Genomic DNA, 15,318 nt, shown 5'->3' with positions numbered 1-15,318 from the left:
GAGGAGGAGATGCACTGCAGGACTTAATGCAGCTGGTGGCCACACCAGATACTGACTGTTACTTTTGATTTTGACACCCCCTTTGTTCAGGGACATATTATTCCATTTCTGTAAGTCACATGTCTGTGAAACTTGTTCAGTTTATGTCTTAGTTGTTGAATCTTTTCATGTTCATACAGATATTTACACATGTTAAGTTTGCTGAAAATAAAAGCAGTTGAAAGTGAGAGGACATTTCTTTTTTGATGAGTATATGTTATTGTCTGTATAATGTGCTATCTCAAACTTACTTTATTCACTGCCTACATAATAACAAGGAGTCTCAAAACAGGATTATACATTACCAAAACCAGGGGATAGCATTTTAGATTAATGACATTGACAGGTATAGTGTATTGGATACATTTATTAATCTGTCTTTTTTGCCAGTGAATATATCTAAACACCTTCATTGTCTTTCAAATATTACATTTGATCTCTCCACTAAACCTCAATCACTACTATTACTGTTAATTTCAGGAATCATTTCTATAGTATTTCCCAGTTATGACACCCCAAAATGGGCACATACAATCAAATCGTGCATTGGTGAAACAAATGAATCTGTCATGTTGCACACTCCATAAATCGATAGCATCCCATTGTCTGTGACAAATTACAATGGATTCTTACAGTACAATTCATTGTCTAACAGTTGGCTACTATGAATTTCAGCAAATTGTACCTATGACCCCCCAAAACGGGCCCCTTGTGTTCAGGCTCCCTCTGTAGACAACACCCAAGCAGTTTGCCTCCAGAGTCACCAACTGGCGATTGAAAAACAACAAAAAACGAAAGCACTTGTAACAGAAGGAGTTTATCAGGAGAATTTATTACATCATAACCTTTAATCGCAACATTATGCAAGGTTACTCCACTAACAAACCTAACACTCTGGTAAGTGCAATACAGTTTCAAAAGACATTTAAACATCTAAACGTGCTTTCAGAAGGCTGTGAATTGTTCCATTTATAGCAACATCTTGGACAGTTTAAATGTCACTGACTTCCTCCATCAACAGGTGGGCTGGGAGTGTTTAACAAACCCAAGTGTCTGCAAGAAAAGCATTTGTTGGGCTTCAAATGTAGGGGTTATTTTTGGCATTGTTTTGGTTATGACTCAAGCTCCATGCAGAGTCTTTGATTGATTGAGATTTGTTTATATATATTTAGGCCTTGAATTATCTACACGCGCGCACACACACACACACACACACTTATTTTTCTTATATATGTTTTACAATTTAAGTATTTGTGTTCATCAGCATTTATATCTTTCTTAAGAAACACACATAATTCCACAATGCCTGCTTTTTGGATTTGTGTAGATCTGCTGGGTACTGGACGTGGAATTGGAAATAGTTTATTAGCAAATCCAGTGCTCGTGTTTGTGTTTGTCACTGTAAATTGAAGAAAAATCATCTTACTTGTAATTCTTCATTTTCTACTTGGCTTTACACACCACCAGCTCTGGTAGCTGTTTCCCATTCAAGAACTGGACCGCAAGAACCAATCATTTTGAAACCCAGGCTGTATATTAGCCGGCAGAGGGAAGGGAAAGTGGAAATAGACAGACTCTGTAAGCAAATTAAGTGTCTGTGTTTCATGTTCATCAATGTGAATTGAAGAAAAATAATCTGCAACGCTGCATTTTCTACTTGGCTTTACACACCACCAGCTCTGGTAGCTGTTTCCCATTCAAGAACTGGACCGCAAGAACCAATCATTTTGAAACCCAGGCTGTATATTAGCTGGCAGAGGGAAGGGAAAGTGGAAATAGACAGACTCTGTAAGCAAATTAAGTGTCTGTGTTTGATGTTCATCAATGTGAATTGAAGAAAAATAATCTGCAACGCTGCATTTTCTACTCAGCTTTACTCATCACCAACTCTGGTAGCTGCTACCCAGCCAACTATTTGAACCCAGATCCCACTGACTCTGTGCTTCAAGCAGTGAGCCACTGCAGAGCACCCTACTGCTAACTGCCATTTTATTTATCACATTTATTAGATTGTATATATGCTGTCAATTGTTTTGTTTGAGAATTTCCACTCAAAATACACCCATGAAAAAAGTACTGTCTGGCGAAAATACATGTGTTTGAGAGGATATTGTGTTTGTTATCTGGGGTCTGTCTGATTGTTTTGACTGTCACGACATCTAATCAACATTAAAGCAACGTATATTTCGACGTTGATGAGTCGTTGCCACAACCACGTAGAATAGTGTTTGTATTCTTGTCGATCCACTTCGCAACTAGATTTCAACCACGAAACAACGTTGACATTACGTCCAGTGCCTGCTGGGACATCAGGACATATTGGAAGTGAAACCATCCAACCATAGTCTCTCAATACATGAACCTGTACTAAAAAAATATCAACAAGAGATCCATTCATAGTTTTACTACGTATATATGCGTGACGTTAGTCGCGTTGCGGATGCGTACAGAACGGCGCTGCGATGCAAAGATACAGTTACAGTGTGCAGCTCAGCGAGCATGCGCAGAAGCGTCGCGTCGTGTGCTGTGTCGGAGCTGCTTGGATACCTGTGCTGTGTTGGAAACAGCGGTCGCAGTGATTTTAAAGTCATACTTTAACATGGAGAAATACCGGGTAACTTTCCTCGCTTTATCATAAACTACACGCATTAGAAACATCGATTTTGTATTGACATTTCGTATGGGTTGCTTCTGGCCAGAGTATGTGAAATCACTGTTACCAAGACAGTGACAACAGGCGCCTTTAATAAAGATAAAGCATTATTTAATGCGTTTTAGTTTATCATGTTTTTGTTTTTTAATTGTTGAACTTTGTATTATTCACATTCAATTAGCAATGGTTTTAATAGGTTTACATCATAAGATGCACAATTGCTTTTTAATTATTTGTGTTGCATTGGTAACATACTCTTAGCCAACCTTGTGCAATTTCCTTGCTGTTTATGAATCCCTTCTTCATGCACTGTTTTTAACAGATATTAGACGTCATGGAGCCAGGGTCCTATGGAACGGTACACATTGTGAGGGACAGAAGTGATGGTCACAATTACACAATGAAAAGAGTAAATTATTATTATTATTTACAAAAGTTTATTACATCTGGTCCACCTATCCCTTGTTCTCATTCCAGTAATTTTCTATTTTCTGGGAGAATGCCTGTCCATAATAATGTATTGTGCATTATAGTTTAAACAAATGACTATCTGGTTCATGTGTGTTTTCATCTTTTACTCAGTAAATCACTTACAGAAGAGAAGATTAAAAACATATCCTGGATGAAAAGTGTTTGATTTGTTTTGTTTTTCACCTTCTGGAGAATGTTAAATGCGGTTGTCACTGTTTCCTCAGGTTGAGTGCCTGGATGTGGGGCGAGCTAACCGTGCTCTGGAGGAGGTAAAAGAATCGCTGAAAATACCATCAGACGTTGTTTCCATGTTACAATTACAATTACTGACTTATTAAACAGGCCTTCAAATGCTGGGTTTATATGCAGATGCAGTAGGCATTCTTTTGTGAAACCTGCTTCTGAGAGGTCACAAGACATTTCAAACTTGCACAATACTGCGAGAACCCAGTACTCTTAACTCATTGAATTGAGGAAATGTAACTACCCCCATTCCAACAGCACCAGAACAACTGACCTTAGAGATGTGGGTGTGTTAATATGGCACAATTTCTTGTGTGGAAATATGTATATTTTAAGCTGAACATTTCTGTCCGATTTTGATGTAATTTGTTCTGTAGGCTCTGTGTCTTTTGGAGTTGCAGCATCCCCATATCATCAAATACAAGGAGCTTCTCATTACCTGGGACAGAAAGGTTTGGGTTGCTGTATTTCAGTCATTTATGCCTGCAATAAAACCACTAATCATGGATCTAAGTTTCTTGTCAGCACCTGTTTATTCTGAGTCTGTAACATTTGAACATTTGAAATTCCACTTCCTTAATTGGCAACCAGAAGGGTAGTTTTTGTATACATGTTTTTTTCTCCAGAAGGAAGGAGAAGCCAGCAGCACAGGTTGGGCAGATGTTAGAAAATTATGGGTTTTCCCATTGCTTTCAGATTTCCTCCGTGATGCTGTGCCTGGTGACGGATTGCTCATACATGGAGAGTTTGTCTGCAGCAATCATAGTCCAAAGGCAGAAAGGAAAGAAGTTTAAGGAGGGGGTAATTACAGATACATTGACAATAACCTCAAGCACCCCAGTACCAATCTGAGCTGATTGGATATGGAAGTTGGATGCAAAGCAACAGTGAATCTCATAATTTTAGATAATCTTACCCTATTGTACCATTTATCTCAGCTTTTCCCCTGTTAATTATTTTTTTTCTATTACATAGGTGATCAGGGGTTTCTTGGGGCAGATGTTGGACACTTTAGCCTTTTTGCACAAGCAGAAAATCATTCACAGGTTGGTTAAAGGGTATCTGAGGACATTTGAGCTTGTAATTGTCAATAGATGGGTGAATGAAAGCATACATACTTAAATGTGTCTCCTTGACAGAAATCTCAAGCCATCTAACATTCTGATGACAAAAGACTTGACATTCATGTTATCTGATTTTGGTACCCCTACTCTGACTCAGGATGAACTGAAACTGGAGAAGAGAATGAAGGAGAGTAAGTAAGAGATGGCTGAATGATGGTTGGCAGGATGAGGAGGTTTTATCATTTAAACACTGTCTCTGAAGACTGTCTGATACGAATCTAGATTCATTTACAGGGGTCTGTGAAAGCTGTTATTTTTTTAAACATCTGCATTTTCAAATTTGCTCTATTCAGATTTTTTTTTCCAATTTTTTTTTTTTTTTTTTTTTTAAAGTCCACACTGAAATTTAAATGCACATACAATCTGAATCTCATCCTGTCAGAATTTGCCCAGTAGACTCATTCGGAGCAATACATTTTTGTGTTGTTGGAATGTGTAAGTAACTATGCCCTCTTTTTTATTTTAAAACTCTCAATCATGGAAATGCAAGTCCCACTGGCTTCAGAGGCTTTTTTGAGTATCTTAGATTGGACTAGAAATCTTACAAGTTTGAAACCATTCTCTCTACAGGTGAAAAATCTTGGATGGCCCCAGAAATCTTCACACTGCGACTGTGGAGTGAGAAGTCTGACATCTGGTCTCTTGGATGCATCCTGCTGGAAATGCTGATTTGTCACATGCTAGATGTTTGTAAAAAGGCTTATTTTCCTGGTTTGTCATTTTTTTCTCCATCTGTGATCTGTCAACGATGGCCTGTGGTTTTCAGGCAGAGGCGTCCCTGTTGCTGCTCCAGAGGATCAGGAAGGACTCCCAGCCCCTGGAGGTGGGGGTCTCCCCAGACCTGTCCAGTTGTCTGCAAAACATGTTGGAGAGAAACCCAGAGAGGAGGGCCAGTGTGTGGTGAGTGATGCCTCTACAAGATCTGGGCACACTTAAACTTACACAACATCTTCAAGGAAATACCGGAACCAAAAACAGTTTCAAAATGTTTTAAATAATATATATATATATGTTTGTTTTGCCTGAAACCCCCAAAAAGTCAGATTTTAAATTAAATTCTTATTATATGAAAAGGTCAGTTAAAAAAATGTATTATTGTTAATCTGTAAACGAGATGTCATCTCCGGTGCAGTTTTTACATGAGCTGAAATAAATATCTGGTTCTGGATCCACACAGCAGCAGAGTGAGCAACATGAAAGTGATATTCTCTCTGTCATTGTGGGGCAGGGAACTCCTCAATGAGCCTTTTGTTAAGGTCTGTCTGGTCCAGTGTGGCTCTCGTCTTGTGGGGGTGAAAAAGAAACTACCTCCTGGCCTGACTGGAGCTCCCAGTGAAGGAGGAATCAAGAGCATTTTAGGTACAAACACCCCTTCTGTAGCTTCTGTACATTCTGTAAATATTAGACTTGGCTGCTACTAAAACAAGGCACTGTAGTGTGAATGACCTATTAACTGACTTTAAGATACTTTAAAACTTCCCTCTTCATTTCTGAGAAGTGAAGCTTTGAAATTGTGGTAATGTCTGATTGAGACCTGAGGTACTGATTACACTGCTAAAGCAAAGTCAAGTGCAAGACTGCAAAGCTCCTTGAAGAATCCATTGGCTCTGACTTTTGATTCATCTAAAACCTGAATTGGTCTGCTAGTTATCCTGATGAAAAGCTTTTGTATTTTGCTGCCACATTTTTTTAACTTTACAGTATAATTGCATTTCTGATTTTGATTTATTTAGAATTAATGGAAAACTACAAGGATGTGGAGGAAGCCCAGCTCTCAGGCCTGGAATATCTGCTGACAGAGACAGCTGACAAAGACAGTTCGTCTCTATTAAAAAGTTATACACAGATTCCTTTAAGCGCAAACAGAGATTTAAACAGAGCAGATGTGTTATAATGCAAAGTCTTAAAGGGTGTCACAGCGTGCTGTTTTCTTATTCCACTCCTATCTTCACAACGGAACTGTCTTTTGGACAGACTTCCTCATGTAATATGACACACACTTCCCCTGGTTTTGAGTCCTCTATTTGCATTGTGCTTTGTTTTTGTCAGGGTAGAAACAATACAGAGTTGTGAATTAATGAAGCATTCAACACCTACTGCACTTCTATTGTAATCTAGAATGATGTCCTTTAACCTTCAAACCTTGTCTCTTACAACTATCTTTTGACACCCTGTCCACTTCCGATATGCTTTCCAGATGTTGTCTCTGTGTGCCAGTGTTTTCCAGGCTCCCAGCGGTTGTGCAGTGTGTCACCTCGGCCATGAGGAGTCTGGATTGTGTAGAGGTGCAGCGAGGGGCCTGTCAGGTCCTACACCGGCTCTTAATTGCAGGTATAAAAGAAGCCGCACCACCCGTACTGTGCTGTAATACCCTCAATGGGGAGAATTAACACAGCCATTTTGTAGATTAATTCTTAATTAATGGATCATGAATATGAAACATAGGTCTGTTACACTACATCATTGATGTTGGTGTCATCTTTGGCTTTTATGGACTCCCTGCTGGGTTAAGACCTTCCCAGGATTCTTTCATTGTCTTGACATCAATAATCTTGGTCCAAAAGTGATTCTGAAGTTTCTTTACTCATTGAAGTGACCTGCACTAACATTGTATCACTCGTGTTTTGGGTTTCACATCCATATGTTAGCTTAGGCATTGTTGAACTCCTTGGTGCTTCCAAACTGTCCAGGACCAGCTCTCTCTCTCTCCTGTGTCTGCAGTTCTGGGCCAGAGTGTGGCGGGGGCATGCCTGCGCAGTGAGGAAGTGGTCTGTTCTGTACTGAACACCATCCACACCCACTCGGCTGACCGAGACCTGCTCACCCTCGCCTTGCCACTGATTCTCATCCTGTCAGCTGATGGTGGGTATCTGCAGGGGTGTCTGGGGGAGATTGCAGCGATGTTCTAGAATATATTTCAGTTGTAACCTACAGGACCATATTCATCTCATATTCATCTGTCTTCAGAGAGCTCCGCAAGAAGGATTGCAGAAGCGGGGGGCATCCAGGAGATTGTGAGAGCATTGAGGAGGTTCTCTGGCGACCGAGACATCTGCCTGCCATGCTGTGAAGTGCTCTGGAGTTTAGTGGTGAACCGTAAGAGAAACGTCAGGATCGGCACTCAGTGCAGGCATTTCATAAGGCAACATGTTGTACATAAACTTTTTAATGGGAATCGACAATGGTACTCACATTAAATTAAATGTATGCACTTTTTGAACTAAGATAACTTAAACTCCCTGAAATACATCACGCTTTAAATCCAGCAGATGGTTCAATTGGAAATGTATTCTTATTTATTAATTAGGGAGATGTGAACCTTAATGTCAACAATTGAGCATATATTTTAATTTAAAATACACGTATAGTATCTTCTGAGCAATACGTTGTACATGTATGCTCTAGCTACATCCTTTAATGTCATAGAATTTAACAGGAAGCATCCCCCCCCCTTCTCTTTTGGCACCTAATGAATGCTTGTTGTTGCTGTACCTCTCCAGGGAGTAATTCCAAGATGGTGTCAACAGAGGGCACACTGGAGGCTGTGTCCTTAGTGGGAGAAACGCACCTGGAGGATGGGGAGCTGATGGAGACGGTGTGTGCTGCCCTCTGGTCACTGACACTCAGAGGTGAGGTACAGCGGCCGGGGAGTGATCACAGTGGTGGGTGGAGACTGACAACTGCAACGACAAATCACCATTTTTCAGAGTGTCCCCTTTTTTCCTTTAAAAGAGAGTTTGAAGGAGGAGTGGGAGGATACCACTCTGCTCCTTATGCACACCCTCAATACCCACACCGAGAGGCAGGGCGTTGTGAAATACGCTACTTTAGCCCTGGCCAGCTTGGTAAGCAAGTCAGGTAAGTTTGCTCAAAATAAGGGGACTGATGTTCCAGCCTCCTATAAGGAACTTATTAATAAGAAACCAAATACACACCTGTATATATTACTGTTGAAAGCCGCTAAAACAAAACAATCATTGAGTGTTTGGGTCAGAATATGAGATTTCAGCATTGTAACCTGTCTGTTGTTTCATACAGAACTAATTCATTTGTGGTTTGTAGTGGTCGTATATTAATTAATATTAATTAATATTAATATTATATTAATGATAATTAATAAAGATGGAGAAAGCTCAAATCTAAAGTGTTAACAGATGATAACTAAGATGGATTTCTAGTGTACTTTAATTGTCTATGATGGGGAATAAGTAAGACTCATGAGTTTTCTATGCCATGTTGCCTCAGAACTGGCTGCCTTCAGAGTGCTGCTGGCCCCTAGTGGAGGGAGTGGAGTACGGCTGATCAGCGAGGCCTGCCTCCGTCACCATGATGATCCAGAGGTGGTAGAGAACATCTGTAACCTGTTCAGTGAGATGGCCCAGTACGGTGAGTTGGAAGAACTTATGTTGAAAATGCATCCTGCAGTTCTTTTCTTGCACCACAAAATAGTTGTGTGGTTTTAAAAAGGTGGAATGATTTGGCAATTCAACCAACAACCCTCTTTGAATTATCCCTTTGCAAATAGACGACGTGATTCCAGAGTTAATGTCTGAGAATGTGAAGGAGCTGCTTCAGCAGATTCAAATCAAGTTTGCATCAAATAAGGTAAGTCAGTGGGTTGCGTTTACACAAATGTCATCTGGTCATAGTAGCTGTTGAACACTGGTGTTAGTGTAAGAGAATATTTGGAATTGGAATATTTAACTGAAAATAATGAGGACAATATTCATCTATAATATCAACAGACAACAGCCCAGGTATGGTTTTGTTATGGAGATTTCAACACTAATCGCACATGCCAGCGCTACAGTAGACTTCAGCGTAAAAACCTTTAGGACAGCGTAAGGTTTGATTATTGCAATATTTATTGTAGAAAAGAACGTTTCATACTCCCACCCGACAATTGCAGAAAGACGAAGACCTGGCTATGGTTGCTGATCAAGCAGAGCAATGCCACTTTACAGTTTAAGGTTAACACTGTTATTTTGGTCTTACAGGAGATTGTTCTACTGGCTGAATCCACCCTTGCAAACATGTAGAGCTGACCAGGAACTCTACATGTGACCTCTAATCAAACAATATTGTTATAAGGATCTCTGGAAATGTATAGTGCAAATGGGTTCCTGTACAGCACTCACAGTGTACCGCTGGGCACCGGTTGCAAATAGATGTAAATAAAATTAATTACAAAATAAACCTCTTTCAGTTATATCTCTGTGCTAGCTCTGTACAACACACAACACCCTTATACAGTACATGAATATTTGTTAATAACTAAGATTAAATAAATGTAAAGCTGTGTACAATATACACATTTAATGTTTCATACACACTTTGAAGTAAATGGCATTTAGAAATAAGTTCTCATTGATCTTATGTTACCTCTTCAGATGTAGACAAAACTATTTTGATGGATAGGAAAGTTTCACATACTCTTATAACAGTTTTTATAAAGTGTTTTAGGCAGCCAAACTATTTATAACTATAACTTATAGTTATAACTATAACTTGCTACCTTTAGCAAAGAGGAAAGAAATTAAGGCGAACTGAACTATATAAAAAAAGCCGAGCAGTTTGTCTTGCTCTCATTTAAAGACGTCCCACTTCTGGTAACTTGTCTATTTTAGCTCAGGAGTCGGCCTATAAAACATCCTCAAAATACTGTAACACTGTTCCACCGTACAGTCTGTGCCAGGCTCTCACAGTCCCATTCTTATTCCCATTTTCATGAACGGGAGTACCAAGGTTGTCTTGATGGCAATCGTGATGTCCTGACGCCATCAGTCCGTAGAGGTTCTCTCATCCCTTGGTTTTGGTTTGCTCTCTTTCTTGGATGAGTCTTTGCTTTTATGCCTGTCTTTGATCTCTGCTTCCCATTGCTGTTTCACTGAAGTGTAGAGTCTCATCGTGGCTTGAGCATCTTGGACCTACAGCCAAAGGAAACACGATAGTTTAGACCAGCAGCACAGACCTCTTGTGAAGATTCAGGTCAATAAGAAAGGGGAACGTTTTGATTCCTAAAGAGACGGTGCTACATTTTCTTTACATGTCCATCATCACACTGAACATGACATTGAAAATAGACAATGCTATTCTTACCGATGAGTGTTCAGTCTGCTGGACTTTCACATGAAGAATCTTCTCACAGAGGTGTTTAAGTGAGGGCCGACCACACTATGAAACCATACAAAATAAATGAGAACAATGAAGTATAAAACCGAAGCATCAAAAATGGACAAAAGCAAGTGTAAGTATTACAGCAAAACACTGTATAACATTAAATTACATCTATGTTGTAATATAAAGACAGAAGTAATACTGACATTAAGATCGTTTTTATTTTTTTAAATAATTGATCTCAAAGTGAAATAATCCTTTCTAAAATGTGTCTTACCTTGACTATTTGTTTGAAGGGTTTATATTTCTGAGTATCCCTGATTTTTCTCTTTGGATGATCTAGAAGCAAGATCTGCAAAATAAATATATCCATCTTATAACATGCTTTACCACAAATGCAGTCCTTACTTACAATTATGAAACCCAGTTTAAAAAGAGATCAAATATCTGCAGGTGTGTAGTAAATGCAGTCTCCATCAGAAGACTCTCTTTCTCATTAAGCTAAGAAGTGCAGTATAACTTAACACTCCAACATTGAAGAGAGTGCATCGTTTTGTTCCAGGCAGCCATGTTCTCGTTAACATCATACCTTGAGGTCATTATGTATGGCATGTCCAACTAAAATTCTCCCTTGTATGATATTGGCCACCTCTCTCTGAACGACCTTCACATTCGCTCCTGTAGAGAAAGAAACAAAACATATCAGTCGGCTACTAAGTAATGGTTAAAATGAGAAAGAATCCTCAACTAACTTTCACCATGCCTGTTAAATTAAACAGTTTCTAATCTAGCGTTTTCAGCTTTTTAAATTCTCTTTTAGATTTATTTCAGTTTAAGTATCATTTGTACAGATTTTTCTTCAATAAACTATTCAAAGCAGGACAAGTTATTGTAACTGATAAGATCTGGAATCTCCAGTCAGTATGATGATCTTATTTACAGTTGTAGAAAATCCAGCTCCAGTTATATAGGCTAGGTTTGTCTCTGTCTCACCATTCTTGATGTCCTGTGGTCTGATCCCACTGACTGCTGTCCTGTAATCGGTCACTTTCTCCGTGGGCTTGACGTATTTGTCATAAATGCATTTTCCGAACTGGTTCACGATGGAGACTCGGGCAACAATGCTGTCTTCACCCTTATAACCAACCCCAACCATCTCGCAATCCATGGCTACTGCTTTGGTTAACCTGACAAAGAAAACAGTGGATTGCCGACTCAGAAATATGTTTTTACGTTGGGGAAAGGAAACAAACTATTAAATACTTAAATATACTCACCCTTCAAAGCCATGCTCTTTCACCAGCGCATTTTCTGTCGTCAGGAACTCTATCTTTGCCACTCCCTGCCTCTTCCGCATAATATTGGCCGCATCTATCCCTACTGTAGCCTCTACATCGTCGGGGTCCACGTCATCGAACCAAATATCCTCCCTGCCATTCAAACAGCATGTTTATAAAACAGACAATTCCAATTAAACAAACCAAAAGCATGGTCTGTACAGATGACTTATGCAATGGTAATTCTCCCACATATATGATAACCCTCATACACGTGACTCACTCAGTTGGTCTGCTCCCCACAGCCGGCTCAGTTTTCCTCTTTTTACTGCCCTCTTCTTTCCCCTCCACAGGTAACTGGCTATTTTTCCTCTTTTTCTTTTCCTTAGTCTTCTGTTGCTCAACAACTCCAGTGCCATTCTGATCTGAGGTGCCCGGCGGTGTGCCGTCTTTAGTTGGCTTCCCAGTGGGCACCTGGACAGCCTTCACAGTCTGATCTTTCACTGGAATGTCTTTAGGGTCCTTCTTCAGATTTTTCTCCTTCTTGGAGTTCTGATTTGTCCCAGCAGATTCATTTGCCTGGCTTTTGACTTCCTTCTTTGGGTAGAGCAACTGTTTGATTCAAAAGTCACATATTAATAGTCACAGGATACGGGTAAGATCATACAATGTGAGCTGAAGTGATAGAGCTGGTGCAACAGCATAAGCCCACAAATATGATGCAACTAGTACAGCATAAAAATGCAGTGGGAAAGAAAAGTGAGCAATGACTTGCTGCCTGGCTTTGAGGTACCAAGAATGGTGAGCTTGTTACATGAAAGAAAAAAAAAAAAGAAAAAAAAAAAAAAGTTTCCTTAGTACTACAATCCTGAATCAAGTTAGAGTGCAAAACAACAGATGTGAACGTATGCTACATATACACTCACCTAAAGGATTATTAGGAACACCATACTAATACTGTGTTTGACCCCCTTTCGCCTTCAGAACTGCCTTAATTCTACGTGGCATTGATTCAACAAGGTGCTGAAAGCATTCTTTAGAAATGTTGGCCCATATTGATAGGATAGCATCTTGCAGTTGATGGAGATTTGTGGGATGCACATCCAGGGCACGAAGCTCCCGTTCCACCACATCCCAAAGATGCTCTATTGGGTTGAGATCTGGTGACTGTGGGGGCCAGTTTAGTACAGTGAACTCATTGTCATGTTCAAGAAACCAATTTGAAATGATTCGACCTTTGTGACATGGTGCATTATCCTGCTGGAAGTAGCCATCAGAGGATGGGTACATGGTGGTCATAAAGGGATGGACATGGTCAGAAACAATGCTCAGGTAGGCCGTGGCATTTAAACGATGCCCAATTGGCACTAAGGGGCCTAAAGTGTGCCAAGAAAACATCCCCCACACCATTACACCACCACCACCAGCCTGCACAGTGGTAACAAGGCATGATGGATCCATGTTCTCATTCTGTTTACACCAAATTCTCACTCTACCATCTGAATGTCTCAACAGAAATCGAGACTCATCAGACCAGGCAACATTTTTCCAGTCTTCAACTGTCCGATTTTGGTGAGCTTGTGCAAATTGTAGCCTCTTTTTCCTATTTGTAGTGGAGATGAGTGGTACCCGGTGGGGTCTTCTGCTGTTGTAGCCCATCCGCCTCAAGGTTGTACGTGTTGTGGCTTCACAAATGCTTTGCTGCATACCTCGGTTGTAACGAGTGGTTATTTCAGTCAAAGTTGCTCTTCTATCAGCTTGAATCAGTCGGCCCATTCTCCTCTGACCTCTAGCATCAACAAGGCATTTTCCACCACAGGACTGCCGCATACTGGATGTTTTTCCCTTTTCACACCATTCTTTGTAAACCCTAGAAATGGTTGTGCGTGAAAATCCCAGTAACTGAGCAGATTGTGAAATACTCAGACCGGCCCGTCTGGCACCAACAACCATGCCACGCTCAAAATTGCTTAAATCACCTTTCTTTCCCATTCAGACATTCAGTTTGGAGTTCAGGAGATTGTCTTGACCAGGACCACACCCCTAAATGCATTGAAGCAACTGCCATGTGATTGGTTGGTTAGATAATTGCATTAATGAGAAATTGAACAGGTGTTCCTAATAATCCTTTAGGTGAGTGTACTACTGCAGTGCAGATGCTTAACACGCTCTTTATGATTTGGAGCAGTGGTTTTCAAACCGGTCCTGGAGTACCCCCTGCCCTGCTGGTTTTTGTTCCAACCAAGGTCTTAATTGCTTAATTGAATCCTTAATTGACCTAACAAAGCAATAAACCATTCAATTAAGTAAGACCTAGGTTGGGACAAAAACCAGCAGGGCAGGGGGTACTCCAGGACCGGTTTGAAAACCCCTGATTTAGAGGTACAGCATACTTGATTTCATACATCTGACCTAGTTCTCCACAATCCGATAACTGTCCATTCAGTGTTTAGAAATATATAAGAGTCTCCCCACCTCCTGCAGTGCTTTCCAGTTGGCTGAAAACTGCTGAGCTTCTTTGGGAGGCAGCACGGCGCTCTTCTTGCGCTCTCCTTCATCTTTCTTTGAAGCCCCCTTTCCCGCAGTTTTCCACAACTTCTTTTTTTTGGGGGGGCTTTTGTTCTTCTGTTGTGCGGATGTAGATCCTGGCGTCGCGGTTACGGTGGGGGGGTCGGGACACTTGGGCTTTGCTTTTGACATCCTCCCCACGTTAAAACGGAGTTGCCGAAAAACTGGAAATGTTTTCACTCCGGATCTGCTTCAGACACCTCACTCTCCTTACTAATGTACTGCTGCAGATGCCATACTCCAAGAGAAACAGAAGAGCACACGTTATTCTTTATTTTCTATATTTGCATTTCAGTCTGCAATGCTGGAGACTTAATTACACCGAGGAAGCTGTTACGGTTAAGATATAAAAGTGGTCATTGCATTAGTTACGTAAACCCACGTCGCTTACGTTTATCTATCAAATAATATAGCATTACTCCTGTCACTGTATAAAATGTACACTTTTTTGTCTAACGGTTTCATTTTAAGCCCTTTTCTATCTTGACACGTGTATCCACAGTATATACAACAACTTACCAGCACTACTCTCTCCATATGCACGCCATGCTGCTTTACCTGCTTCCGCTGTGAGCTGCTACAAAGTATCTTCCCCGGAAACAAAGTACTGTAACACGACTGATTGGTTCCGGACAAAAACACAAGACCAAGTCAGACACATAGTGAATACTGATTCGTTGTATTGCTATTTAATTGAACATTTATAATAAAGACTCAATTGACTGTTCCCTAAGCACACGTACAATGAAAGCACATAGAGGACGATATCATGACTATTTGTACATTATTAAAATACTAAATCTGACTTTGTATTTCCCTTCCAGAG

The 15,318-nt window shown here is 40.3% G+C and overlaps 2 protein-coding genes across 4 annotated transcripts; one reads left to right on the top strand and one right to left on the bottom strand.

Moving 5' to 3' along the window:
• Positions 1-2,510: 2,510 nt before the first annotated feature.
• LOC136758543 (serine/threonine kinase-like domain-containing protein STKLD1) lies at positions 2,511-9,726 on the top strand. 3 transcript variants are annotated; one of them, XM_066713020.1, is made up of 19 exons: positions 2,513-2,653; positions 3,015-3,101; positions 3,388-3,432; positions 3,784-3,858; positions 4,103-4,207; positions 4,382-4,452; positions 4,546-4,661; positions 5,101-5,216; positions 5,297-5,430; positions 5,759-5,889; positions 6,264-6,347; positions 6,748-6,861; positions 7,252-7,392; positions 7,498-7,626; positions 8,031-8,159; positions 8,263-8,388; positions 8,776-8,916; positions 9,056-9,135; positions 9,528-9,726. In XM_066713020.1, the coding sequence occupies exons 1-19, from the start codon at positions 2,639-2,641 to the stop codon at positions 9,567-9,569; spliced, it is 1,881 nt and encodes a 626-aa protein (XP_066569117.1). In that variant the 5' UTR covers positions 2,513-2,638; the 3' UTR covers positions 9,570-9,726. The 3 variants fall into 3 exon arrangements, 2 of the variants coding, with proteins under 2 accessions (XP_066569117.1, XP_066569118.1); XR_010819974.1 differs by lacking the exon at positions 9,528-9,726 and having other exon boundaries at positions 2,511-2,653; positions 8,238-8,388; XM_066713021.1 differs by lacking the exon at positions 4,103-4,207 and having other exon boundaries at positions 2,514-2,653.
• Positions 9,727-9,826: 100 nt separating this feature from the next.
• On the bottom strand, positions 9,827-15,113 carry rexo4 (REX4 homolog, 3'-5' exonuclease). The gene is made up of 9 exons (XM_066713023.1): positions 15,012-15,113; positions 14,400-14,730; positions 12,208-12,536; positions 11,925-12,077; positions 11,641-11,834; positions 11,237-11,325; positions 10,925-10,999; positions 10,630-10,704; positions 9,827-10,457 (listed from the first exon to the last, which is right to left on the bottom strand). The coding sequence occupies exons 2-9, from the start codon at positions 14,622-14,624 to the stop codon at positions 10,311-10,313; spliced, it is 1,287 nt and encodes a 428-aa protein (XP_066569120.1). The 5' UTR covers positions 14,625-14,730; positions 15,012-15,113; the 3' UTR covers positions 9,827-10,310.
• Between the last annotated feature and the right edge of the window lie 205 nt (positions 15,114-15,318).

Source organism: Amia ocellicauda, chromosome 9 (assembly GCF_036373705.1).
Source record: "Amia ocellicauda isolate fAmiCal2 chromosome 9, fAmiCal2.hap1, whole genome shotgun sequence".
Taxonomy (NCBI): Eukaryota; Metazoa; Chordata; class Actinopteri; order Amiiformes; family Amiidae; genus Amia; species Amia ocellicauda.
The sequence above is the reverse complement of the archived record's forward strand: the minus strand, read 5'-3'. Positions and strand labels throughout refer to the sequence as shown.